At 46.6% G+C, this 27495-nt stretch overlaps 1 protein-coding gene across 26 annotated transcripts in view; it reads right to left on the bottom strand.

Moving 5' to 3' along the window:
- The window catches only part of CAMK2G (calcium/calmodulin dependent protein kinase II gamma), a 2374050-nt gene that overhangs the window by 853253 nt on the left and 1493302 nt on the right, over positions 1-27495 (bottom strand). For 7 of the 26 annotated variants that reach the window (XM_069610663.1, XM_069610651.1, XM_069610671.1 and 4 more), the window contains exons 13-14: positions 23192-23254; positions 21012-21052 (exon numbers count right to left, since the gene is read on the bottom strand). In XM_069610663.1, the coding sequence (XP_069466764.1) occupies positions 21012-21052; positions 23192-23254 (104 nt within the window). Of the gene's footprint in view, positions 1-20996; positions 21053-23191; positions 23255-27495 lie in introns of all 26 variants that reach the window. The other 19 variants (XM_069610650.1, XM_069610662.1, XM_069610655.1 and 16 more) reach the window with 3 other exon arrangements.

Here is a 27495-nt window from a genome sequence, read left to right as displayed (position 1 = left end):
AAGAGCCCTCACTTGGGGAGGAAAACACAGCCCCAGGGATGTGTCGAGCACTGCTCCGATGTACTGGAGCCGCTGTGTTGGCATCAAATGGGACTTCTTTAAATTGAGGGAGAAGCCCAGCTTGTGAAGGGAGCGGCAGGTGACGGACAGATGATCCAGGACTTGCTCGTGAGAGCTCCCCTTGACCAACCAATTGTCCAGGTAGGGGTAGACGTGAATCCCCCCCTTTTCTGGGATGCGCTGCCACCATCACCATGAGCTTGGTAAAAACCCGCAGGGCGGAGGTCAATCCGAACGGCAGGACCCGTAACTGAAAGTGCGAGTCGCCAACCGCAAACCTCAGGTACTTCTTGTGCTTGTGATGGATCGGCACATGGAAGTAAGCGTCCTTGAGGTCGAGACACACCAACCAGTCCTGAACTTGAAGGGCCTGGAGGACTTGAGAGAGAGTAACTAACTTGAACTTGTCCTTCCTGAGGAGTTTGTTCAAACCGCGCAAGTCCATGATAGGTCTCAATCCCCCATCTTTCTTCGAAACCAAAAAATAAGGGGAATACCATTCCTTGTTCCTCTCCGCTACAGGCACCAGTTCTATGGCGCCTTTCTCCAACAGGGCTTGAATTTCCTGCGCAAGGAGCGGATCCGGACTCTTCAAAAAGAGGTTCCCAGGTGGATTGTCGTGAGGCCTCTGCCGAAAGGGAAGACAGTAGCCGTGGGTTATGATCTCCAGAACCCACACATCTGAAGTAATGGCACGCCACTCTACAAGATGCTGCGCCAGCCTTCCCCCAACCGGCGAACCATGGGACCTGGCCTCATGACTGAGTGGTAGTGGCTGCGGCGTTGCCTGAGGGCAAAGAGGCAACTGCCCGAGCGGCCTTGGCACCTCGAGTACCCTGTTTTCCACCTCTGGCGCTCTTACGGTGGCCTCTTTGACTGACAGCTCCTCTCGCTTTACTGAAGGACGAGTAATAGCAAAAAGGAACCTCCCCTCCATTGTTGTCCCCTAGGACGAAAAGGCAGAGGTTGTCGAACTGCAGCGCCCAACGACTTCGCTGCAGCTTTGGAGGACTGCAAACCTTTCAAGGCTCTCATCAGCCTTGCTGCCAAAAAGATGTTCAGGAGTGTCAGTGTCCGGTGTGCTGTGAATACTGTGAGGATTTCTTGGGACTGCTGCTAGAAATCACTGCTGGAAAACACATTTTTTTTTTTTTTTTGCTGCCTTGGAACTTTACATTGCAGTCTGCTTTCACTTCGCAGACACAGGAGTCTGATTTCACTTGCTGTTGCCCTGCCTGCACTGACGCTCCACCTCCCTACGCCTGGCTTGCTTCATAAACCGGAAGTCAAGCGAAGCGTAGCGGAGTGTGTCAGAGTGTCCGGTGTCAGGTGGTAGGTGGAGTGTGGAGTGCTAGACCCCAGCGCCGTAAAAGATCTTCTAAACTTCAAAACACAAAGGAAGGTAAGCCTTCCTTTTTTTTTTTTCTACACGGGTCATCGGGATTAAGTGAAGAAGAGCACGGATATAAAATGCTCTTAAGGAGAGACAATTAAACTGGAGGGGCTGAGGGCACAGCTGGGGACACAGATATCACCTGTTCCAACCCTCCTGGACTGCGGAGGCAGAACTACAGTTGGAGGTCCCTGATCCCCTATTAAACGAAAACCCTTGCCCCTTTAACATTCAAGTGAAAATTGGAGCAAGCACAGCTCTATACATAGATAACGGGCTGGGGGCACCCAATACTGGGGAAACACCCAAAGTCACGGGAGCCGCCATGGATGACATCGAAATTGTAGCAGGAAGCCTACAGACGGCCGCTGAGCATTCGGCAAATCAGGTCACACAAAAAACCATAGATAAACCAGTAGAAACCCAAATGCAAAATCTGGTCAGTTCGCCAAATCCAACAACATGGACCGTTTCTACTATTGAGCATTGGGCAAGCCCAAATGAGGCAGGCATAGGTGACGCCGCCAGTCTAGGGCCTGCATCCAGTGGGATAGAAAAATCAAACTTAGCAACATCGGGGGAGCATCACATACAGAAGATCCTGAAAAGAAAAAACTCAAACTCTGAGGCAGAAGAAGAAAGGCCGTGGTTGGAGTCAGCAAAGTCGGAAGGCTGTGAGGGAGCAAACCCAAGGAACCAGCTTAGCCCCCCAGCCAGATATACAGTTAAGAGGACGAAATACCCGACCAACCAAAAGGAAAGTGCCCCCAGAAGCATTATATGGAAACCATTTACTGCAGGACCATTGCCAATAAATCTAACAAAAGGGGGGACCAAAACTCCAACCATCACAAATGGAGGAACCATAGTAACCCCAGTAAACGTAGGACAGACCCTTAGCCTCAGTTTTGGCAGCAGGAGCTCCGCCTGTACGAATCAATTAAAGAAAACGACAGGAGTGGAAATATCAGACGCAGTTTTGTTGGAAACGTCAATGGACATGGAGAAAGCATTAAGAGATAAGTTTACAGGAATCAAAAATGTTGACAAAGCAAAAGGAACGAGTGCCAAAGTAGCTACTGAAGACAAATTGACCCAAACCTTGCCACCAAACCAAGTGGGAAGCGTAGACCAGGTCATATCAGGCCGAACAATGGAAGACAATTTCCTAATGGTCGCAACTTTGCCAGGTGTCCTAGCACCCTTCATGAAATTGTACGAGGATATCGCGGACACACTAAGAGATCATTCTACAATACTTGCTATGGTTCACACTAAAACAATATTTGTGGAGGGCTTTATCTCAGCAATCCAAAACAACTTGGACAACAGTACCGCCAACGTCACCCAACTGCTACATGACATAATCGAACCTATACTAAAAGAGAGAAAACTAGGGAAGTCAAATCCAAAAAGCAAGGAACCAATAAGGAAAGACTCTGGAATAATGACCACACAAGAGGTCAGCCCCGTCATAGAAAAAGCAAACAAAGCTGGATCCAACGAGCAAGAAAACAAAGGAGAAAGGTCCACGGCAACACCGGTAAACGTAGAAGAGGTCGCAGAAACCCAAAGTGCGTCCGTTACGGGACCGCGAGCAGCCCAAAGTGAAGAGAAGGGGGAGGCAAAACAAAACGAAGACGGACCCACCCTGGCCGAGGACTGCACCAGCAATAATCTTTTGAGAGAAAAATCAAAGAGCACATCATCTGATCCAGATATAAGAAACGAGCTAGAGACTGAAGTGGAAAAAAAAACCCTAAACAGAAGTGCCAGGGAAGGGCTAAACAATTCTACAGAAATAGTGGAGGCTATCTCTAATAAAAAATCGACAACAAGGCCTGAAGACCCCACCACTACGGATAAGTGTCGGGAGAAAGGAAAGAAAAAGGAGAACGTGTGTGAGATCTTCAAAACAAGAGACACAAACACAGGAGGGAAAAAATCAGATAACCAAATAAAAACGAAGAACAACAGGCCCGCAGACAACAAATCAGGGGGTCATCACAAGATCACAGGACCCACTAAAAACAGAAAAATCAACCACCAGTAAAAGCCACAAGCAGTAGCAAAAGCCGGGCATTTATGAAAAATTTGACAATACCAAAAGAACAACCGAATATAATTGACCAGCTAAGAAACAACAAGAAAAAGGTCAGAACAGAACAAAAGACTGAAGGACAAAAGATCTTAGAAATCGAAGAAGACGATTTCCTGAAAATGACCTGCTGGATCTCTCTACATACCCGGTCTCAGATGATGAAGACAAACAGGGAACAAGAGGCTTCGAAGAGGTAAATACAGAGGTAGAAGACTCCTTGAGTGAGGAGCATACAGACTATAGTGAGAGTGATACCTCATCTATAATGTCAATACAGACCGAAAACGAGACACAGAGACAACAAAAAAGTTCCAGATACTCATACAGAAAAGGATGCATTGAGAAAAAAACGGGATCTAAGTGAAAAAACTCAGAAGAGTGAACGTAGAGGTCAAGAAAGGAACGTGGGGCGGTCTGAGACCCGGAACCACGGAACCAGTCGGGAAAGTGAAACAAGATATAGCAAAAAGCGGACCGAGATGAAGGAAAGAAGAGATCGGCATCAACAAAAAGAGAGGGAAAGAGACCTACAGCATCGACCGCGCAAAACAAGTGCTGGTGACAGTTATAAACAACCGGGGCTTGTCCTAGAACGTATCCTTCATTATGAAGACCGACTAATCCAATGTAATAAGATTACTCCACCATATACCAGCATTAAGACTAATTACAACAGACAACCTGGCGATCGTGGAATTCGTCGAGGAAGAGCGCACTGATAAAGTAATTCTGCACACAAGATCAAATCTGGTGAGACAACTACTACTGGAAGAAGCCCCGCAATTAAGACCAATGGGTTTTGACTTACAAGAAAGTGACGAAGTCCTAAAAACCCAGGAGAGAGTAAAGAAACACTCGGTGAGACAGATCAACAGAAAAGACAGAGACCAGTAGTGTTAAAACAAATAGAACATCTGCAGTGAGAAGGGGCAACCAGAACACACAAAGCTCAAACAATAGAAGTCAACATCAAGGAGAAGAAAACGAAGCGGCAAGGTGGAAATGGTTGAAAAACATGATTGATGACAAAACAAACACCCAATAACATAAAACAGTAAAAAGTGTGGGTTCATGGAGCCTTTGGAAGTTGGAACACTAGAGGCTCTACCCACCTTTTTACTAAGGGAGCGCTTCAAATAGAGAACTTTAGTGTGTTGTGCCTACAAGAAACATGGTTGTTGCAACCACCAACACTGGAAGGTTACGTGGTTCTGCTAAATCCAGCGGTCAAAGGTCAAAAAGGCAGACCCATGTCAGGCCTACTTATAGCCATCAAAAACGATCTGGATTGGCAAGTCCTGGAGGAGTCAAACCCAAATTTATTCATCCAGATGGTAGTGTTACAGCTGGACAAAAAAAGCCAGTAAAATCCTAATATTGATCAACATATACTGGAACCCAGCAAATTCATCAAACAAAAACCTACCAGATAAAATAGCAGAACTAATTGATGAACAAAGAGAAAAATGGACTGATCCAATATTCATATTGGCAGGAGATCTAAATTGTTCATGCCTGAACAAGGACAACCAACCCGAATACGATACAACTGCCTCAGCAAAGGAAAAAAGAGGAACAATGTGGAATCGTATGGTACAATCAAGGGACTGTGTCGTTCTGAATGGAAAGGTGAAGGGGGACCAACCAGCAAAACCTACTTGGAAGGGAACACAATCAGTAGAGATCCTGGATTACATTTGCATTTCAAGCAACTTGTCAGATAACACCCAGACCTTGAAAGTAATCCCAACAGTTGAAAGTGACCACAATCTGTTAAAACTGACGTGCAAAAACATAAGCAATAACAAGATTGGAACCTACAACCAGAAGGTGGTCATAGACCAAAGGGGTATTAAATTAAGGATCAGACCAGAGAAAACAAGAGAACTAAACCATAACCTAAAACAAATGATCTCGACGCTTGAAAACGAACAAAGCCAAAAAAGGATTGACTACACCCCACTTTTCAGAGCATTTGTTACAGAAAGGAAGCTTGGAAGTAACCATCAAACAACGACTCACCAACATCAGTATGACAGTCGCATACGAGAAAGGAAAAAAGCATTAAGGAGAGATATTAGACGACTAAAAAGACCAAACACGACAACTGGAGTAAAGAGATACATAAGTTAAAACAAAAGTACAGAAACTGGTTACACTTACACAAGGAGACATTGCTAAACCAGGACGCAGAAAGAATGTTGGGGAAAATAAGATCTAAAAACACAGCCGAAATTTGGGCAATTATCAACGAAGCGGAGAAGCCTCAAGCAATAAGTCAAATGAACCCAATAAGTGCTTCATCATGGGTTAAGTATTATACACAGCTGCAAGGGGAAATTTACATCAACCCAAAGCGGAAATCAATGACAAACAAAAAATGAGGCAGTAATAGATATCAGTATTGAGGAAATAGAAAACATCAACATTTTCCTGATTAACTTATTGAAAGCCAGAACACAAAGGAACAAAAACCAAGGAATCTACATCGCGTTTGTAGACTTGTCGAAAGCTTTCGACACCATAAAAAGAGCCAAACTATGGAAGAAAATGGAAAACTGGGAATGTCCTCAGTCACTGGTGGAGAACATCAAGGACTTGTACACGGACACAAGCATCAGAGTCAGACTGGATACAGCGGGTACACTAACAGACGAAATTCAGGTAAAAATGGGCTTAAAGCAAGGATGCCCGCTGGCACCGGAACTGTACAACCTGTTCACGTCAGATCTGGAAGATTCATTTGAGTCCACCCGCTGCTTTCCACCAAAAATAGCAGGAACGCCGATTGGGAGACTGCTTTACGCAGACGATATCGTCCTGATGGACCAAACCCAAATCGGCTTGCAACGACAGCTTACATCATTACAGTCGTATGTGGACTCAAATGACCTGGTTATAAACCCAGAAAAATCAAGAATTCTGAAGTTAGGCCCAGGAGGTAATAAAGCCAGAGGGAAAAAACTAGGATGGTCTCCGAGAAACAAAAAAATCCTGGAAGTCGAAGCATTCACGTACTTAGGAGTCTGTATAGACAACACGAAGAACAATACGCCAAGAATAGCTGGGCTAAAAAGAAAAGCAACCATTCTAGCTGCCCAAGGGAGAATTCTGCGTAAAAGATACTGCAGATTTACCTTATCACCTCTAATAGCCTTTTATAGGATGAAAGTGGTGCCAATACTAACATATGGGGTAGAATCACCAATCCCCTCACAAGCTCAAACATGGTCAATCCTGGAGGGTCTGTTTTGGAGGAAAGCTTTTCAGCTGCCTAAATCAGCCCCAATACAGCAGATAAGAAGAGAGCTGGCTCTGACATCACTCAAAACAATAGTGGTATGGAAAACACTAAGTTTCTATCGGAAATGTCTTGAGGAAAACACTACGGGTGGATTTGGGGTGTTGAAAAAAGCCCTAAAAGATCAATCCGATGTAATCCTAACAGACTGGCAAAAGTCATGTTGAGGGATCCTAGTGAACCTCAGCAAGTCAGAGGATGACTTATGGATTAACCCAGACAAAACTAAAAAGAAACTATACATGGCAGACTGGATCGAAACCCAAGAAGATAACTGTAAATATAAAGGTTACGAAGACTGAATCAGATCCCGAGCTACCTGACTTTATTCCCCAATTGGTACTTCCGAGACTTTTTCCTGAGATTCAGATTGAACATTTTACCAACAGGAGAAATATTACAAAGAAGAAAAAGGCTGGACATCAGGGAAAGCTGCAGAATGTGCAAAAAAAAAAAAAGGAGAGTTAGAATCTCTGAAACACCTCATACTACAGTGTACCGGTTTAAGGAAAGAGCGAGAGCAGTGCTTGGGGGACATCCTTAGAAGCTACACGACAAGGAATGTCGATGAGTGGTGGAGGACTCTTGTAGAAGGAGAAAAAATGAAAACGACATTAGAACTCATAAAATTAGTGATTTTAATCCTTAAGAAACCAGAGGAGATCAACAACATAATCCAGGACTAATAAAGATGCTACCAAGCACTGCTACTAAGATACTGTATACCAAACGAAGAATCATGATGAAAGAACGGACATGCTCAGGTTAAAGGTTTCAAATAAGGAAACCACACAATCTGTTTAAATAAAAAAAAAATTTTAAAAAAAAAGATGTTCACAATCAAAGGGCATGTTGAGGAGCCGGGACTGCACATCAGGAGTGAACCCCGACTTGCACAACCACGCAAACCTGCGTATTACGGTGCTCGCCGCCATGGACCGGCTGACACAATCTGCCATGTCGAAACCCGACTGAACGGCCTCACACATGGCATCCTTGCCATCCTGAACCATAGCAAGGAAACCATCCTGTTCGTCCCCTTCGGGAATATGTTCAGCCACTAATGCAACACAGTTCCACAGAGTGTGTGTGAAACGAGACAAGGCACATACGGAGTTGGCCGCCTGAAGCGCCATACCCCCTGAAGAAAACACTTTCTTCGCCCAGCCATCAAAACGTTTGTCGTCCCTATCCGGAGGGATGGTAGGATACGACGCTTGCTTTGCCGGGGCCGTAGCCGCCTGCACCATCAAACCCATACGGAGTTGGGTGCCTGGACAAGTAGCAGGGGTAGCTACTGGCTAGACGGTATTTTCGCGACAAAGACTTGCCCACTGCTGGGAGACTCTGCGGAGCAGTCCAAGCCGCAGCCACCCTTCTCTGCAGAGCCATATGAAACGGCAGTACCGGGTAAGTGGGGGGACCGAGATCGAGGATGTCCGTGAGATCATCCTGAACAAACTCCCCTGGGGGAGCCGACCATCCCAAATACTCGGTGACCCGAGACATAAAGCGCCGGTACGAAGAATCGGCATGAGTGCCAGGCTCCGGCCTACAAAACTCCACCTCCGGAGAGGTGTCCAGTCCACTGGCATCATGCACTGACTGCCTCAGGTCATCAAATTGGCTATGGCCCGAGAGAAGTTCATCAGGCACCGTAACTGGAACCAAGCCCTCATCAGAGCCCTCATCACCCTCTGAAATGTACTCCAGGCGGTGAGAGGAAGACACCTGGGGAGCAAAGCTATGCCTGACCTTAGCCAGAGCCTTTCTAGGGGCTATCCCCGTGCCACGGGGCCCCTCCGACACCACCGCCCCGAAAGGCGTTGAGGGCGCCAAACAAGTCGGCGTCGAGAGAATCGGCATCGACGTCAGCCGCAGCGCCGCCGGCGTCGACACAGGCCTCGAAGCCAGGGCTCCAAGCGTGTCCGACGACCTAGGCGCCGACGACCCCCTTGAAAGCAGAGTCTCGAGAGAGGCCATCGACGACCTTGGTGCCACAGGCGTCAACGTCTTCCTCGAAGACGGCACAGGATCACGCAGTCTCGAGCGCGTCGAGGACTGGGACCTGGAACGGGCATGGTGACAACGGTTACCCTTTTGCGAGCGGGACCTCTCCCGCGAACCGTGCCGATCACTCGAGCCCGAAGGCGTGCGAGCGGTGTCTCTCGACCGATCACGACTGACCCCACTCGGAGGCGCGGACGGACCGGTGCCCTGCGATTCGAAGAGGCAGAGGAGTGGCGAGACCGACTCCTGGAAGGAGACCCACTGGACCTCCGACGATGACGCGGAGAGTCGCCTCTCGAATCATCCGTCGAAAGCCCTGCAGACCTCGACTTCGTGGGCTTAGACACCCTACCTACTGACAACTTCTTCTTGCGCTCCCACAAGGCCTTGGCCGTGAGCGACTGGCAGTCAACACAGTCGTCCGTGTTGTGGGCCTCCCCGAGGCACCAGAGGCAGGCGTCGTGCGAGTCCGTCACTGACATCTTGGACCCACAGTCCCTGCATTTCTTGAAGCCCGGACGCGGGGTTGAAGACGAGGTAGACATCGTCATGAACAGGCTTTTCACAAAAACCGAACAAGTTCAAAGAACACTTTCGTGGAAAAAACAGAACTGAGGCTACGGGCGTCGTGCGTCCTACTTATCACATCGGGTGACGTCGGCCGCCAGAGGAGGTCCTCGGGGACGGCGCATCGACGTCATTGACGCAGGACGCAGACGCCGAAAATTTTCCGAAGCAGCACAGCTGTGGTGATTACTGTCAAAGATATGGAATACGTCGGAGGACCCAATCCCCTTGAAATATAATACATATGGCCAACACACTAAAAACACAATGTTAAAACTATCAAAAATGTTCAAATGTCATTTGGACATTTTCTGATGACTGATTAGCCACTTAGTTATTTAAACAGGTAGTGAACACAGACATGGTGATAGGGAAAGATAGGCCTTATTCTTATTATTTAATAAATACTTTTTGGCAATGTCATCAAAGTGTCTGCATCCTCCCTCTGACCCCGCCACTGTATATAGAGTTTAAGGATGGCGTTGGAGTAATTAATCCACAAGGAAGGGCATGGTCAAGACGGTGGAGTCAATACACAACTGAGGGTTCCTGTTGTGAGAATTCTGAGGGCATCTTCACACCTATTCCCCTTGGACCCTTTGCTCAGGTGGCCAGGAGAAGAGCATCGCTTTTGAATCCTGACCCTGGGGGTGGCTATAATAATAATAAATAATAATATTTGTGATGCGAGGAATCACCTGGGTAGAGGGGGATTGGGAAAGAGTATATCCGCAGGCGAGACATGGTATCCCCCATTTTCTGATGATACTCAACCTCCCCATGTCCCCGTCTTTATAGGCTATTGTAAACCATCTTTTCTCATTCTTGCTCCTTTAAACCATAATAGTACTGGGACGAGGAAGACGGCAACTAAGTAGTGAACACTAACAGCTTATTTCACCATTCCGGAGCTGGGACGAGGAAGAAGCCTACTGTGAGGGTCAGGCATGTGCCAATGACTATGGTCAGGCAATTGAAAGAGTGTTCAGATCTGCAAGCTATTAAATATGTATAAATAAAAGGGTGACCAGCAGCAGAGCAGAGAGGAAGCAGTGGCGGAGAGTGCGGCCATCCAAGGTGGAGCAGGTAGCATATGGGCCGTGGAAAAGGATGCTGAGAAAAGGAAAGCCAGGAAGACACCAAGGCCATTGGGCCTCAAGAGGGTCTGGGTGAATCCTGTTGCCGTGTTTTCCCCATTGGGAGTGGGTAACACCAAGGAGTCACCGACCGCTGCAGGAGAGACCAGAGAGCGAGTGCTGCTCATTGGAGCTCCTCATAAGTGCGAGAAGAGCAAATGAGACCAGTGCACCCGGAGGTGCGATCGTACACCGGTGAGTAACAGGGAAGGTTCAGTCAGACCTTCACGAGGCATGCAGTCCAGCCATTTTGCTAGCCCTCCCTACCGGATACACCATTCTCTGTCAAGACTGCTGTCTAAAGGAGGAGGCGTAGCCCTCATGACGAAAGATGCACTGTGTATCAGGCTATGCAACAACCCATTGGAAGGTAATGCTGACCTACTTTCAGCCAAACTATCCCTGTCCCCCAACTGCAATATCAATATTCTTCTAACATACAGGCCCCCTAGCCCAGCCCCAGAGTTCCAAGGACATCTCATCTACGTACTATGCAATAACTTAAAAAGCTCCACCAAAACTATCCTACTTGGCGACCTTAATCTAGGCTTGAATGATCCCAAAGACAAAGCAGCCACAGCCCTAGCCAAGGAACCAACTGATCTAGGGTTCGTACAAAATGTTAGCAGACCACAATTGCTCCACACATCCATCATCTCCAACTTTGCCTACCGTTGGACAGACCATAACTGCATCCAATTCACCATTCCCACTACACCCACAACTAAAGCTCTCACCTTTGCCCCTCCAGCCGAGGTCAGAAGCTCTAAAAAACAAACCAAGGACATCCTTCGCCCTTTCCTGGAAATTACTGGACTCAAGCCCCGATTCTCGAGTGACCCCAGCACACACTCAGATATCTACACCGACACCCTCACCAGAGATGTCGACGCCATCACCCCAATCGAATCCAAAAAAAAGAGAAAAAATCCATGCACACCAACTCTTGGTTCACGGATGAACTAGACACCTTACGTACCAGTAAGCGGAACACCCTAGCTAACTGGCACTCCAAGCCTAGTGACTCCACCAAGGAAGAATTTAAAAGGCTAATCTCTCAGTATAAAGAAGCGATTTTCAAAGCCAAGACCAACTCTTAACCAATGGATATCCAAGGCCAATTCAGAATCAAAGAACATGTTCTCCATCTTCAGAGACCTTATCAGCCCCTCCACCAGCCCCGAAGAGATTATTAAAGATGAAGCATGGTGCTCCATCATACAGACAGCCCTGCTCAGCAAAATTGAACTACAAGATAAAATAAAAGGTCAATTCAAAGCCTTACCCAAGACTGATCATCATCCCCTGCCTCACCTCCCTTCCCATAATCCCTCTGACCTGCTCTTCTCATTCCACGACATCTCAGAAACTGAAGTCCTTGAACTCCTCCAAGATCTCAAACCATTGATGTGCAAAGGAGACATCTGTCCTCCCAACATCATCAAAGAATGCGCTGATTCCCTGGCTCCCTTCATCATGGCATTCGTTAATGCTTCCTTCACAACATGTACAGTCCCTTCTAGCCCCAAAGAAGCCTGGGTACGCCCTCTTCTAAAAAATTAAAAACACCCTTGATCCCACCTCCCCCAACAACTACCGACCCATCACCACTGTACCATTCCTCCACAAAATCCTTGATAAAGCAGCCCACAATCAGATCCAACACTTCCTCGAAACCAATGCCATCCTCGGTAAAAGGCAATCAGGATTCCGCAAAGGCCACGGTACAGAAACTGCCCTTTTAGACCTTAAAAACCAAAAAACCACGATCATGGACAAAGGTAAACCTGCTCTCCTCCTTCTCTTGGACCTCTCAGTCGCCTTTGACCTTTTGCATCACAAGACTCACCTCACATCTCACTAATGCAGCTCACTTTACCAACAAGGCCTCCTCTTGGATCACATCTTTCCTTTAAGGTAGAGCCATGAAGGTCTTCTCAGACCAGGCAAATGCAGCTCCATCCACAGCCGAGTTCCTCAAGGCTCCTGCACAGCTCCTACTCTATACAACCTGTTCACAAAACCTCTCTTTAACAAACTAGACTAGACTAGACTAGACTACCTCGGCATAGCTTATACCAACTATGCCGATGATACGCAGGTACTCCCATCACTCTCAGGCATATATGATCAGGACGCTGCAGCCCTCCTCCAGTTCTACACCATCCAAGCCTGGAGGGCGGCAAATGGGCTGTGTCTTAATGGTGATAAAACCAAGATCATCATTATGGGGCCCAAAGAAACATTAGCTAAACTTAACCATCAATACTGTAACTTTACCATCAATAACTCCACCATCCCGGTCTCATCATCAGTCAATACACTAGGGGTCTTCCTAGATGCCACACTGTCCATGACACGACAGGTCAGTGCCATTGCCTCCCCATCTGCCCACACCACCAAACTTATAAACGCAGTTAAAATTATAAGTTACTCACCATAGTGTCCTTAGTCCCATTTCCTCCACACTGCATGGGTGTCCCTCACGAGGGATGGGAGGCAACCTTTTTCACCAGAAAAAAAACACCTTCCCCTTTAAATTTAGAGGCATACAGGGGTGCAGCCCTGAGAGCATGCACTGCCCTGACTCCGCCCTCCGGCGCCACACCTCAGTCCCCATAGACGCATCGACAATAGATTCAACACTGCCTAATGACAAGTTTTATTAAGGGGGAGATTGGTAGGACGAATGGAGGAAAGGGGACTAAGAGTACGTTAGTCACTACGGTGAGTAACTTATAGTTACTCTTACATCCCATCACCTTTTTTCCATACTGCATGGGCGATTACAACTGAGCGTAGCCCCAGAGTGGAGAGGAGACCCTCCATAAGCAATCAGGTTTCCAAGAACCGCCTGTCCGAAAGCCGCATCTGCTCTAGAGCCGGCATCCAAACAGTAGTGCTTGCAGAAAGCCGAAGGGGTGGCCCATGTGGCCGCCCTACTTACGACTTGCCACGGGACATGCTGCTAGAAAGCGATGGCCGTTGCCTTGGCTCTGACCGCGTGGGCGTTCATGTTGGCTGGCAGTGGCTTGTGCTGTCCCTCGTAGGCTTCTTTGATGGCCGAGACCATCCAAAGGCTATCCTCCAAAGGTGACAAAAAGAGCGTCTGACTTGCGGAAGCCCTTGGTCCTGTCCAGGTAGAATTTCAGGGCACGCCTGACATCAAGGCAGTGCCGAACTCTCTGTGCCTAGTCTTTGGGCACAGCAAAAAATGTGGGTAACAATTTCTTCGTTCAGATGGAATGCGGACAGCACCTTAGATAGGAATGCAGCATGCGTCCATAGGACTACCATGTCCTTGTGAAAAGTAGTTTATGGCTCTGAGGCGACCAGTGCCTGGATTTCTCTGATTCTGCGAGGTGAGGCCGACTAACAGCCTGATGTGCGCGGACGCCATAGGTTTGAATGATTTGTGTGCCAGGCACCCAAGAATATGTTGAGGTCCCACACGGGGTGCGGCCTCTTGATGGGCGGATAGACCCTGGCGAGACCCGTCAAATGTCTCTAGAGAATAGGGTTGGAAGAGGAAAAACTCTCCTTCTCCGAGCTTATGTGTGCTCCAATGGTTGTCAGGAAGGTGCGGCAAGTGTCCACCTGCACGCCTGAATGGGCGAGATGCACCGAAAAGGACAGCACATCATCCAGGGAACAGGTCAGGGCCCCGATAGTCTGCCCAGTGACAGAGCCTGATCCACTTGCTTTTATACTGGGCCCTGGAAGATTTGATCCTGGCGCCCTGTATGATTTCTAGATTAGCCTGAGAGAGGATGAGATGTCCTAGAGTGACCTGTTCAGGGACCACGCTGTGAGGGCTAATTTCTCTGGTGCGGGGTGGATGACCCAACCCTTCTGCTACGTCAGAAGATGTCCTGGGCCCGTGGGCAGGTGAATGGGAGGCCTCTCCGAGAGGCTGAGCAAGCAGCTCCAAAAACCATGGCCTGGCTGGCCACCATGGAGCTATTAGGATGATGCTGAGGAGGCGAGACTCCTTGATCTTGCATATCACCATGTGAATCAGGGGAGTGGGCAGAAAGGCGTATGCTGTAATTCCGTCCCATCTGATCTGAAAGGCATCTGATCTGAAAGGCATCGGCCAGGGAGTCTGGGCACTGACCCTGCCAGGAGGCAAACAGTTGGCACTTCCTGTTGTCCCACGTGGCAAAGAGATCCACCGGAGGATGACCCCATTTGCGAAAGATCTCCTGCAGCACTAGGTCGTTCAACTGCCACTCGTAGTTGTCCGCTCCCAGTCTGCTGAGCCTATCAGCCTCCAGGTTGGATTCCCCCGGCAGGTGGATCGCCCTGAGGTAGATGTTCTCCAGGGCCAACTCCCACATGCGGACTGTCAACCTGCACAGTGGAAGAGTGGGGGATCTGGTACCTCTATGCTTGTTGATGTAGAACATGCTGGTCCAGTTGTCCGTCTGAATGAGGACGACCTTGCCCTTGATCACCGGAAGGAAGGCTGTGACCGCCAGCCAGATGGCCCTTAATTCCAGCCAATCGATGTGGTACTCCCACTTCTGCCAGTCCAGGTGCCATGGACGCAGTGGTTGTCCAGGGTGCCTCCCCCAACCCCCGTGAGAGGAGTCCGTGGTGATGGTGACCTGTGGTGTATGTTGCCGGAAAGGCTTGCCCGTCCGCAGGTTGCAGTCCCTGGACCACCATGTGAGGTCCGGGTGAAACAACGGAGGAACGTTGATCATCTCCGACTGATGGCCCTGTTCCTGGTTCAAGGATGCTGCGAAGTGCGCTGTATCCTCCTCAACCTGAGTCTCATGTGGGGGACGGCCAAGAGGACGGCTGCTATGAGACCCAGTAGGTGTTGGTACACGAGGACAAGGTCACTTCTCTGCTGAGGAAGTGCGCCATGGCCCTCTTGATGGCTGTGATCTTCTCCTCCAAGGGAAACATTTCTCTGAGCACATGTCCCAAATGAGGTCCAAGAAGGTCAGTCTCTGCGTGGGCTGTAGCTGTGACGTCTTGTGGTTGAGTGAAAAACACAGCTAGTGCAGTGTGTTCATAAGAGCAAGGGAAGTATGGTGCACTGGTTCCGGAGATGTAGCCCTGACAAGCCAGTCGTCGAGGTAAGGGTAGATGTGGTGGCCCTGCAACCCGAGAAGGGCCGCCACAGAGTTCATCAGCCTGGTAAAAACCCTGGTGGCCGAGTTGAGGCTGAAAGGACGCACCTTGTACTGGAAATGACAGCCCCTGATCCTGAATCGTAGAAAGGTATGATGCGGCTGCCAGATAGGGATGTGTAGGTACGCGTCCTTCAGATCCAGGGAGCATATCCAGTCTCCACTGACCAATGTCTCCGCTATCAAAGCTGGCATAATAATCTTGAATTTTTGTAGAGGTAGAGAGAGGTTGAGGGTGGAAAGGTCCATCTTCTGAATGGCAAAAATCCTGGAGTAAAAGCCCAAGACTCGCTGGGAGGCTGGGACTTCCTCCACTGCCTGGCTCTCGACGAGTGACCAGATCTCTGCCAAAAGAGTTGCTGTCCCAGCCTGTGAGAGTGGAGGGAGGAGAGGCTGGTATAGGGAGGCGGTGCCCCGTGGAGACTACAGAGAGGATCCAGGGGTCCACAAAATTCCGGCGCCAGAAATGTGCGTGAAGAGCAAGCCTGCCCTCCACTGGAGACACGTGGACCCGAAGGGGTGTGTCATGCCTTTTTTTTCCCTCTGAGGCTGTTGCGGAGGAGGGGGACTGGAAAAAGCCCTTATCGCCACCACCTCCCGCTTTTTGTTGTTTGCGCTGAAGCTGGGACAGCGAACTGTCAGGCTGCCTGGAACTCCGCTCTTGGAAGCCACAGAACCCTCTGTACGTACGCCCCTTCTCAGAACGCTTTTGTGACTGCGTGTATGGTTTGGGCGTGGTCTTTTTAAGTATGGATAAAGACTAGGCCGTTTGAGAGCTTTGTATCTTCTTATCCAGCTCCTTCTCCGTTGTGGAGTGCAAGAGGTCACCCTCTTCCAACAGAAGATCTAGTATGCGTTCCTGGACATCCAGGTTGAATTTCATAGCACGGAGCCAGGCCGTTCTTCTCATGTCCATGGCAATACAGATGCACGGCCAGAGGGGTTAATGTGGGCCATGGAGGACTCCCTGATGTCCTGTGCCACAATCTTGGCCTCTGCCAATCTCGCATTGAATCGGAGGTGCGTCGGCCGGATGTCTAGATTTTCTAGCGCGGGGGCCATTTTGGTTGAGCTGCCTTCCACATGCTTGCGTCGTGTTTCTCGGCTCACTGGTCCCCGCCCAGGACTCTTGATTGTGCATCATGAGACTTACCCTGTTCCTCAGGCCGAGGCCTGGTAGGCGTTTGGCCTCGGCAGATCTGCTGGTAGAACTGTGTGAAGGCGCCCCCTCAGAAATGATGCCGGTACTAGGGGGTCGCCCGTCAGTGCGGAGGGGTCAAAAGGTTCTTTTACCGGGTTTTAACCTGTCACCGGGAGGATCTACTGACCCCCTCGGCCTGGCGCCTGGTAGCCGATTCAGCCTTGGTACTTGTGCTGGTACCAGGACCAAGGCGGTCCCTCCCGCGCAGGCGAGTCCTAGGGAAGGAGTCTCCCTTGCGGGGTACACTGGAAAAGAGTGTCCCTACCTTGGGCTTAGATCGATTATCGACAAAGTCCTTTAGGTCCTCCGGAGGCGATCTGTGGAAGAGATCCCTCCACCTAGCCAGTCTGTTCTTCAGAGACCTCGAGGAAAGTGCGTTGTACGTGGTACAAGCTTACCAGCCATGGTTGGGGCCAAGGCACCGTAGGCAGAGTGCGTGGGGGTCTTTAGCCGGAAGAGCCCGTCACAGGATGGACACCTGCTGAACCCTGTAGAAGTTGACATGCACCGGGGAGGAGCATGACGCCCGAGGACCTGAATGATAAAAAGACAAAAAAGACAAAGAGAAGAAGTATCCACGCATGGAATTACATGGCCGAAGACAAAGCCACGAGCGCTGGTGAATTCAGACTGTTCCCGTCGATGCGCAAGAGGTGTGGCACCAAAGGGCGGAGTCAGGGCAGCGCATGCTCCCAGAGCCACACCCCCGCATGCCTTTAAATTTAAAGGGGAAGAAGGTTTTTTTTCTGGTAAAAAAGGTTCCGTCTCCCATCCATCGCAAGGGACGCCCATTCAGTATGGCGGAAAGGGGACGGGCGTAAGAGTACTATTCTTATCCAACCAGAATTGCCTATCAATAGCTAGAGCTACCATTGGGGCTGAACTACACTATTGCAATGCTCTCCTAGCTGGCACCTAAGCAAAAAGCTTAAACAGACTTTAAATAGACAAAAATAATTATCTCGGAGCAGCACTCAAGATCCTGAAAAGGGACCACATCACTCAGGCCAGGCGTGCTGCTCATTGGCCTCCCGTAAAAGAAAGGATCACTTTCAAGACCCTCACCCTAACGCAGAAATGCTTAAGCCTCTCTGCCCGCCTTACCGGTCAGAGACTACAGTCAGAGACACCTCATCACGCACCTAAAGAATCTGCCACGCCAACCAACTGTGCATCCCATCCATCAAAAGAGCCAAACCGGGGGGGGGGGGGCAGAGGGGTTTATGGCTTCCCACATATAGCACCTAAACTTTGGAACCCCCTATCCAACACACTTCGAGCCGAGACCTCCCTCCCAGCCTTCCAGAAAATGCTAAAAACTATACACTCTTCAACTAACACAGCCATTCTCCTCCCCTTCCCTCCTTCGTTCTGCCTGTAACTAAGTATGTATTATGCCTTCTTCTTGTGATTCATGTACTTTTTACTATGAAGTACGTTGTCTGTAAAAGAGTTAATAAAGGCAGGGGCGATCCAGGGGAATGGTGTGGATGACTGCTAATGCCAAACAAGAAGGAATACAAGGAAAAGGGGTCTGGAGACTGAAAACGTAAACTATTGATTACCGAACAATTTGCCAAACATGAAACAAGTTTTTAATAATAATGAATGGGTCGGAAGACCAAAGATGAGATATTGATTACCGAACGAGCTGACAAGCATGAAAGAAATCTGAATGTTGAATTGAAGAAAAGACTTGAGATATTGCATGAATGAAGCAAAATGTGATTAGCTTTTGTGAATGAGATGAAATTAAAGAAACGGCACTGGCAAACAAAGTGAAAAGTGCAGAAAAGCAAAATATTATTGGTTAGTGTGAAAGCAAGGTGGTAAGCAGAAGTAATACCACGAAGGAAAGTATGTGAAAGTCACATGTGGATAAAGACAAAAAGCCATTAAAGTGCATCAGATGAATACGTGGACTTATAACACAGATGCAGAAAGGAAACCAGTGTTGTCAAGGAAGTCCTATGAGAAAGTATGAACTGTGGTAAAGCACCAAGGGTTATCGGTTGCGTGACCTGTGATGGGTTGAGGAACCCTTCCTTAGAGTAACCCACGAAGAGTCAAGAGGCTGAGGCAGGTTGGCCTAAAAGTTGCTCAAGTGATAAAAATAAAAGGCAAATTACACAAGTGATTATAACTATGACTTTGAAGCCTTGTGAAACTGTGTTGAACTAGGGGAAGTGAACCCCGAGACCTTTTGTTGGAACTGTTTTGAACTTGGGGAAGGGAGCCAAGAGCAAGCCTGCAGCTGGAAGCATCTCAGAACTTTTAGTTTGGACACTTACTTTGATTGCTGACATCCCTACACATTTTTTAGCTTTACTTGTCAGGGCAAGTATAGGTTTTGGACACAGACAGACATAAATTGAACGTACTGACTCAGACTATCCCTAGTTTATATAGGTAGGGAAATCCCACCTTCCTATAGGGCAAGTTGAGACTTGCGCCATCCGGACATTTCATTAAATAAAGTTGTTTTTGTTTGAACTTTGAATCTGTTGTCCGTGTCTTACTTCATGATGCCTTCACACAAAATTACAATTGCCCAAGTGCCAACACGTGTTTCGACCTATTAACCGTCTTGGTCAAGGCTGGGCTTATTAGACACAATTGTTCATTTCTGAAGAAAAACACATCCTTGTCCAACAAATATGTTGGTGGTTAAGTGTAATGTCCTCATTCCGCAAATATATCCTCCACTTGAAACATGAGGGATGACAATTTGGCAGAGTCTCTCTCTAACCAGGAGACTCAAACCTACTTATGCTGCAAGCCCGAATGGGACAGGGGCTGAATGTAATCAGATCAACCATATCTTTAGTTGGCAACAATTGTTGCATAATTTACTTGGAGATACTTGCGGAATAAGGTCATTAACTAAATTTAGAGTTCGACCTATGTTCATGGAGCAGCAAGGAAATTCAAGTACCAGGACTATTAACTTACATCTGTATCCAATGACAATTCTCAGCTAACAAGCTATTACTACACAAGGACATGCACATGCATTGAGGTGTAGCATTCCCTCTAGAAATTGAGAGTTAACAAGTTGTTTGAGTGCCAACTTGAAGTTTGGCTATGAATTTGCTGATACATAGGAGCACTCTAGCTGGAGTAATAGCTATGGGTGGACCACTTTAGACCACCAGCTTTTTGCAACCAAAGTGTGCACTGAACCTTCTCCTACTGCCTAATAGTAGTTTTGCCTAACAGTAGATAAACATTGCCTTTAAGCAGTCTCTCTTCTAGCATTGACTGTAAGTGACTCAGTTAAAAACCTCAAGCAGTTAACCACACTAAGTTGAAAGTTATTATTTGATGACAATTTCCTGAAATGAAGGTTGCAGCTTGGTGCAAATCTGCAGGGCATATTTATTCTCACAAACCTTGAAATCTGAAAACCTAAGGTTTGGGCTCAAAGAAAAGAATGCAAAGACTATAACAATATTAATGGGAAACCAACAAAATCGGTTTGCAAGGATTCTACAGTGGATGCATTTATAGACATGCATATAGGTAGTCCTTGTGAATTTTGACATTTTATCGCGGAATAGACCATACTTGCGTTGTTTACGGGGTAAAAAGAATCCCATTATAAAGAGAAAGTTACTGAGGCAGATACAGTCGACAAACGAGCTCCTATAAGTGATTTACTGTTGAGCCAGATCACAGAGTAGGCCCTACTGATAAGCGGTAACATTATTTCTGGGACCATGCCGAAAGTCTTCATTTATACAACAGGTTCCAGCCTTAGTTTAATATCCGTATTAAAATACATTTTGGACATGTCACATACACAATTTCTTTATTATCTTTTAGCATGTACAATACATTATGCTTAGGCAAGCCAAGTGTTTATAAGTTATATCAATCCTGGTCATGCTGTAAATCTTGGGATGTAAGGCAACTAGAGTGCTTACAACATTTTAACATATTGTATTTTACACTACTAGTCAAACCAGTCAGCCTTGCCCCAGAGAGCCAAATGATCATGCAGATAGTCTTTTTATAAAATGTAAAAAAGTAAGTTCAAGGGTTATTGCATTATTATGAAGTGTTAAAAGAAGGATGACGTACAGTTCCAACACCTACCTTCACGCCATCAGTCTTCTTGTTCAAGAAACTCTTGGTAGCTGTAATGACAAACAAGGAAATTGGGGGTAACACCACCTTCTGTAAACACGCATAAAAAAAAGTTGATCAAGCTAAGGTTTTAAATTTTAATATCCCCATCATTTCCTACTTAAATCATTATTCCTAATTCTGGACTAAGGTAGCAGGGTTAGAGCCTTAAAAGGAAACACGTGGTGGTCCCACGCAAACAAACAATTCCATTACTGTCTGCAAAAAAGTGGGAATAGCACAGATGTTCAATGAATATTTTCAAGCATGGCGCCTATATACCCAATGGATGCTCATATAGGACTAGATATAGATATTTTTACTGGACCAGCGGTCGAAGGTCAAAAAGCAAATCCTTGGAAACTTGGAAATCTTGAAAATGGTGAAGCGAATTCAGAGTGAATGCAAACACTGAGCAATTTTAAAATCCATGTGTAATGAGGAAAATACTCTGCAGCATGTTTGGTGAGTGGAACTCCTCTATGGTTGAAGACTGGAAAAATGGCAGAGAAAGAAAAGGGATCATGCAGAGGTTTTGTGAGAGTAACATATGTATCTGAAACAATGCCTCCAGTTTTCAAACAAAATATTACACAGGGCCACCCCCTTTTCTCTGTTATGCAAGTATACAAGAAATTAATCAATTTCCCAAACATAGAACCGAGAAGAACTACCTACTGGCACTCTTACAGAAATTTGTAAACAGAGAAAATTCAATATGATTAATCCCACCAACCTATACCAACTGTACATGTCAGTAAATAAGTGAACCAATAGCAGGAGATGCTCGTATGAGAATGTATTCAAAATAGAGCCCTTAATCTCAGCTTTTCATCACCCCTTTAATGTTGCTTACAATAAATTACATTTTCAAATTCCAGGGTTAAGTTCAAGTAATTAAAATATTCAATTGTTAAAAAGGAAACAGCAAAGCTGTCTGCATTTTCATCAACAGGCAATCGGACCAGTTTCTCAAAAATGAAATAAGTTAAGGTAGCGGTAGGGAAAGGTCTGAAGGCAAAGGGAATCAAGGCAACAGGAGAAAGACCGCAACAGACCGAAAGAGGAACAACCAGACTAATTAAACAAATTGGCACAAGTAGTCTACATGAAAAGCATTAACCAGCAAAACATCAAGCAAGGAAGATGTATACGTGATAGGTGTTTTGGTAATATATTGTCAAAAACTACAACGCAAAAAGGCTGATTTAAAAGCCCTGAAGCAGTGATAGTTTGTGCGTTAAGGCGAAAATACTAAACCATGTTGGTCAGTGCCAAGGGATATCCAACATCCTTACCTACCTCCTTGCAGCAGTGACCTAAGTCTCCCCGGTCAAGTTAATATTTGCCTGCTAGCACATGTTGCGGCCCTGGCATGGCGATACCACCTGGCTGAGCTTTCTAAACGGTGAAGCGAACTGTAGCTTTGATGCTACTGCGCACTACACAACTGAGGCTTCAGAAAAAAGTACAACACTGCAGAATTTTCACAAGGTACTGCCAGCTGCAATTACCATCACTGTGAGGCTCCTCCGTAAGGACTATAACACATAATTCTATAGCCAAGCCTATTAATTCTAACCTAATCACTGTGAGGTATGTCATAGCATCTAATCAACCCTGTTCTAGTCTAGCCTCTCAGTAATTTGTAAAATGATTACTCATCTCTCGAAGCAGCACACAGACATTGCCAGAGATGGGCAGGTGCTGTGTTTAACTTTTGCAAAGATATGAATGACCGGTACCTCCAATTTCACCAATTAACAGAGTGTAAAGAGGGGGCTATATTACTTAGTCCAGCTTGTCCAATCACCTTGAGCTCCAGTTTTGCAAAAGAAGAATTATTTTACTGTGACAAAAGAAATTTAGCAAGTTACTAGCATTAACATCTAGTGAGTCTAATAAATCACAGACAATTTCAGCAACAGATTCAATCTGAATGTCATGCCAACTTCAGCCAGGTATGTAAAATGTTCTTCCTAAGCATGCACACATCAGCATGCAGTTACACTGGGGATGAGAGATTAATATTAGCTACAGATGAGGCAGAAACAACATTTTAAAGGATGTTTTGGATAATGGGGTGGGGTGCTTGGGCAAAGAAAGGGTAAGAGGCAGCTGGGAAGGGTAGGTCGACTCATGCCACGTACCTTGCTCAGCCAAGCTGGCAGCACTCGTGGCAGCTGAAGCAGGGGCGGAGCTCTGCCTGCCAACTGATTTGACAAAATTCAGTTTGAGGTGCCGCAAAAAAAGCCACAAAAGCAAAATCAGCAATGAGATAAAAATAATGAAAGGATTTAAAGCAAACTTGCAAGTCAAACAGAAGTTAAAAAAAAAGAATGAAATGAAAAATGTATTTCTTAAAATAAAATGTTCTCTTTTGTGCAGACAGATATGATTGAGTCAGAGTTTGCTGTAGCGTGCTGCTCAGAGCTTGCAGAATGCAGATAAGCATGTTATTTCTGCCAAGAATAGTGTTGAAATTGAGGCAGTGAGTCGGAACCATTAGCACAATTCTGTCAAAACCCACAGCTAAGCACCAAACCAAAACTGCACTGCACTTTGTTTTCTAATCTGCATTAACCATATATATATTCAACCCACTTGGCTTACCAATTCTTTGCCGCCTCCTACCTATTCATATGACTGCACTCCATAGATCCAAGCAGGGTGTGAAGTTCTATTATGGCACATCATGCCAGCTTATGACATTCAGATTTCCCATCGCAGCATTCATTATTTTTCCCTTATTTCAAGAATTGATTCAAAGTGCAGTTTATGTTTTTTGGTTTAGAAACCATGAATTTGCTACATTTGTTCCCCCTTTGACATGAATTTATTTTTACATGTTAAGTACAACATAACAATATTCATGGGGCTCAAGTGTCAACATTCTCATACATAGAAAGACTGTCTAGTCTACCCTTACCTCCCTTCTAATTCCACCACCAATCGAAATTCTTTTTCCCTTTCAAGTCACATATTTTTTTACAATTCTGTGTGCTGCTCATGCTTGCTGAAGGACATACAATACTCATAATCGTATTTTGGATGATAGCATCTGCTGAGATTGACATGCTGGGCATATAGTCCGACATCTCGTGGTAATCGCAGAGTACTGCATCTTCCTTTCGAAGATCGAAAAGGGACGTTGATCTGGGTGTGACTAACACTATCCCTAACGTGATGTGTAGTGTACCCAAAATCCTTCACACATCGAGATCCTACCTGTTTCTGTTCTGCTGTGAGGGAGCCTTACAGAATGCGTGAGTAGAGAAGAACAGAAGGTGTAGGATGTACATGTTCCTTCTACTCCAAGAGGGGAAGGGTGGTTGCATGTGAATCCAAGCCGATACAATCATCAGAAATACGATTACAGTGAGTAATGTACGTCTTCTGATGCTTGTCAATCTGCGTAGTGATGTGTGAAGGAACCGTAGCAAAGTGATGTCTTGGCGCTGCTTGTCCCACTTGAGAATCAATTATAGAGTGTGTGTCGAAGCAGTAATGTTGAGTGAAAGTGTGAACAGAACTCCAGGTAGCTGCTTTGCAAATGGAATCAAGAGGAACATTTGCAATAAAGGCTAAAGTTGCTCCTGTGCCTTGAGTAGAATGAGCCCTAGGCGTAAAGGGTAAATCTCTTTTGGCAAGAGAGTAACACAGTGTGATGCATTTAACAATCCATTTAGAAATAGCCGCCTTAGAGACAGGGTCCCCTTCTCAACCAGCAGCAACAGAGACAAAGAATTGGTTGGTCTTTCTTAGTGGTTTAGTTTTCTCAAGGTAGTACACCCCTGCTCTCCTAACATCTAGCGTATGGAGGCATCTTTCAGATGAATTCGTGGGATTCTGAAACAATGTGGAGGTTTGATGGATTAGTTCACAAGGAATTTAGGTGCATGCGCAGTACCACTGTGTCTTTATGAATGGTCACAAATGGGTCTTGAGCCGAAAGCCCACAGTTCACCAACTCTCCTTATAGAGGTAATGGCCACTAGGAAGGCAGTCTTATAGGTGAGGGGCTTAGGATTAGCCTTTTGCATTAGTCAAACTGAGGTTCCATTCGTCTTGTAAGAACAACATTCAAGACCAATCTGGGAGTTTGGGTTAGAAATAGGAGGGTGAAGACTCTTAACCCTCCATGAATGCCTTAATTACTGAAATTTTCCACCAGGAAACCTTGCTCCGAAATGTGGTGTACGCAGAGAGGGTGGAACTTTAGGGAGTTGAAAACGAGTCCTGAATCCAAGAGGTGTGTTAGATAAAGGACTATATCTTTAGGTGAACTATCAAATCGAATTGATGTTTTGACTATTGCACCAAATGACACAACGTTTCAATTTAATGAAGTAACAATACCTGTTGTTAGGTTTTCGTGCCTCCTTAAGTATGTCCATACATCTTTGAGGTAGCTGGATGTGCCCAAACTCTATGACTTCAGGAGCCAACCTGCTAAATTGAGTGTTTGAGGCCACGGGGGCAGTGTTTACCCTAGGTCTTGTGACAGCATGTTGTATGCACAGGGCAGTCTCCTGGGAGGGGAGAATGACATTCTCATGAGATGAGAGAACCATGGCTGTCTAGCCCACATTGGAGATACCAGGATCAGCAGGACTTGTGCACTATCTTGTTGAGAAGGGGGATCATGGGAAAAGCGTAGGCAAATCTCCTGTAGCATGTTATCCCGAGACCGTTCCCTTTGGAGCATTTCTGGGGGTACCTGGAGGCGTAATCTAGGCATTGGGCGTTCTCCAGAGTTGCCAACAAATTGATGTCTGGATGACCCCATTCTGCAAAGACATTGAGTAGAAAATGCTCTTGTAAGCACCACTTATGTTCTACGGGTGGCTACAAGGCCTGCTGAGCCCGTCTGCCAGAACATTGCATTCCCCTGGAACATGCAATAGTAGGAACATGTGTTTGAGTGCCCATTTTCAGACTTTGTACAGCCCTGGATAGTGAGTACCCCCGTTTGTTCAGATAGTACATCGCTGTGGTGCCGTCCGAGGATGAGAACTGTTTTACCTGACAAGAGTGTTTGGAAGGCTTTCAGTGCTTTGAAGATCGCCCACAGCTGCAATAGATTGATATGTTTGGATGCCACTGATGGAGGCTACAGGCTATGCACTGTCTGTTGTAGAAGGTGTGCTCCCCACAGATACATTAGTGGTGAGAGTGGCTTTTACTGCAGGGTGGTAAAGGATTTCCCCTTCAAAAGGTTCTCCTTTGACAACCACTGCAGAGACTGAAGGGCTGTCGGGACAACCACTAGTTGGTCCCACTGACCACTTGCATGACACTATCACTCCTGCATAGGGTGCATGCACAGACGGGAGTGTGGAACCAGGAAGATGCAGGATGCCATCATCCCTAGCAGCCGTATGGCTTTTCGTACGATTACTCGACGACTGGCTACACAGTGAGGTATTCGGAACAACATTTTTTCAACCTGCTCGCTGGAGGGGAAGACAAGTCAGTCTTATGTTCGAATTAGTGCTCTTAGAAACCGTTTCACTTAGTTGGGGACTAGACTAGATTTTTTCTCGTTGATTAAGAACACCAGGATGAAAAGGAGACAACGCTTGGTATGAGTCTGCAGTTATGAACCATTTGTTGAGGTAAGGGTACATTGGAATGGACTTCCTGCGCAGGTGAGCTGCTGCCACTGCTAGTACCTTTGTAAATAACCTTGGAGCTGAGGAAATGCCAAACAGAAATACCTTTAACTGATAGGCAGTTTTTACTAACTTGAACCTGAGGGATTTTCTGGGTGCTGGCAACATTGAAATATGAAAGTATGCATCTTGAATATCCAATGCGGCATGTAATCCCCCTTTTGTAGCAGTGGGATTATCTCCTGTAGAGTTGTTATCCTGAACTTCTGAGGTTTGACATACTTGTTTGCAGGACAAAGATCTAAAACAGGGCGCATGGTTAGATGCTTTTTGGGTACAAGGAAATCTATTAAATACCTTAGCTTACCTGAGAATGTATGACAACGTCAAGGATATGGACCTTTTGTAGCCAGATCTGTGGTAGTTCCGCTGACAGCTGTCTGCTCTTGGGTGGATAATACTGGGGTGGTTGCAGGAATTCGATGCAGTACACACTGCTGACGGTTTTGAGTACCCACTGGTCTGATGTGATGTGATTCCCTCCTGTGCGTGGGTAAAAGATGTTAGTCACACCCCTAATGGGGAGACATGAGAGGGGACCAGCACAGCAGAGTCATTTGTTGGCTGCGGCAGGGGAGCCTCTGGCTGTAGAGTTCCTCCCCCTACCCTTTGCTCGCCAAAATCCCAGCTGTTGAGGTGCCTGAAAAATGCTGGCGGTGCCTTGTACGCAATACCAAGGAGTCCCTCCTGATCCATAGTTCCCTTGGGAAGAGCGGGAAAAGGATTGCCCACGAAAGGACCAGCGGTTGTTAAAGGCACCTCGTTGGATAAAGGGCTTG

The sequence above is a fragment of the Ambystoma mexicanum genome, chromosome 8, assembly GCF_040938575.1.
Source record: "Ambystoma mexicanum isolate Mex_15411 chromosome 8, UKY_AmexF1_1, whole genome shotgun sequence".
Taxonomy (NCBI): domain Eukaryota; kingdom Metazoa; phylum Chordata; class Amphibia; order Caudata; family Ambystomatidae; genus Ambystoma; species Ambystoma mexicanum.
The sequence above is the reverse complement of the archived record's forward strand: the minus strand, read 5'-3'. Positions and strand labels throughout refer to the sequence as shown.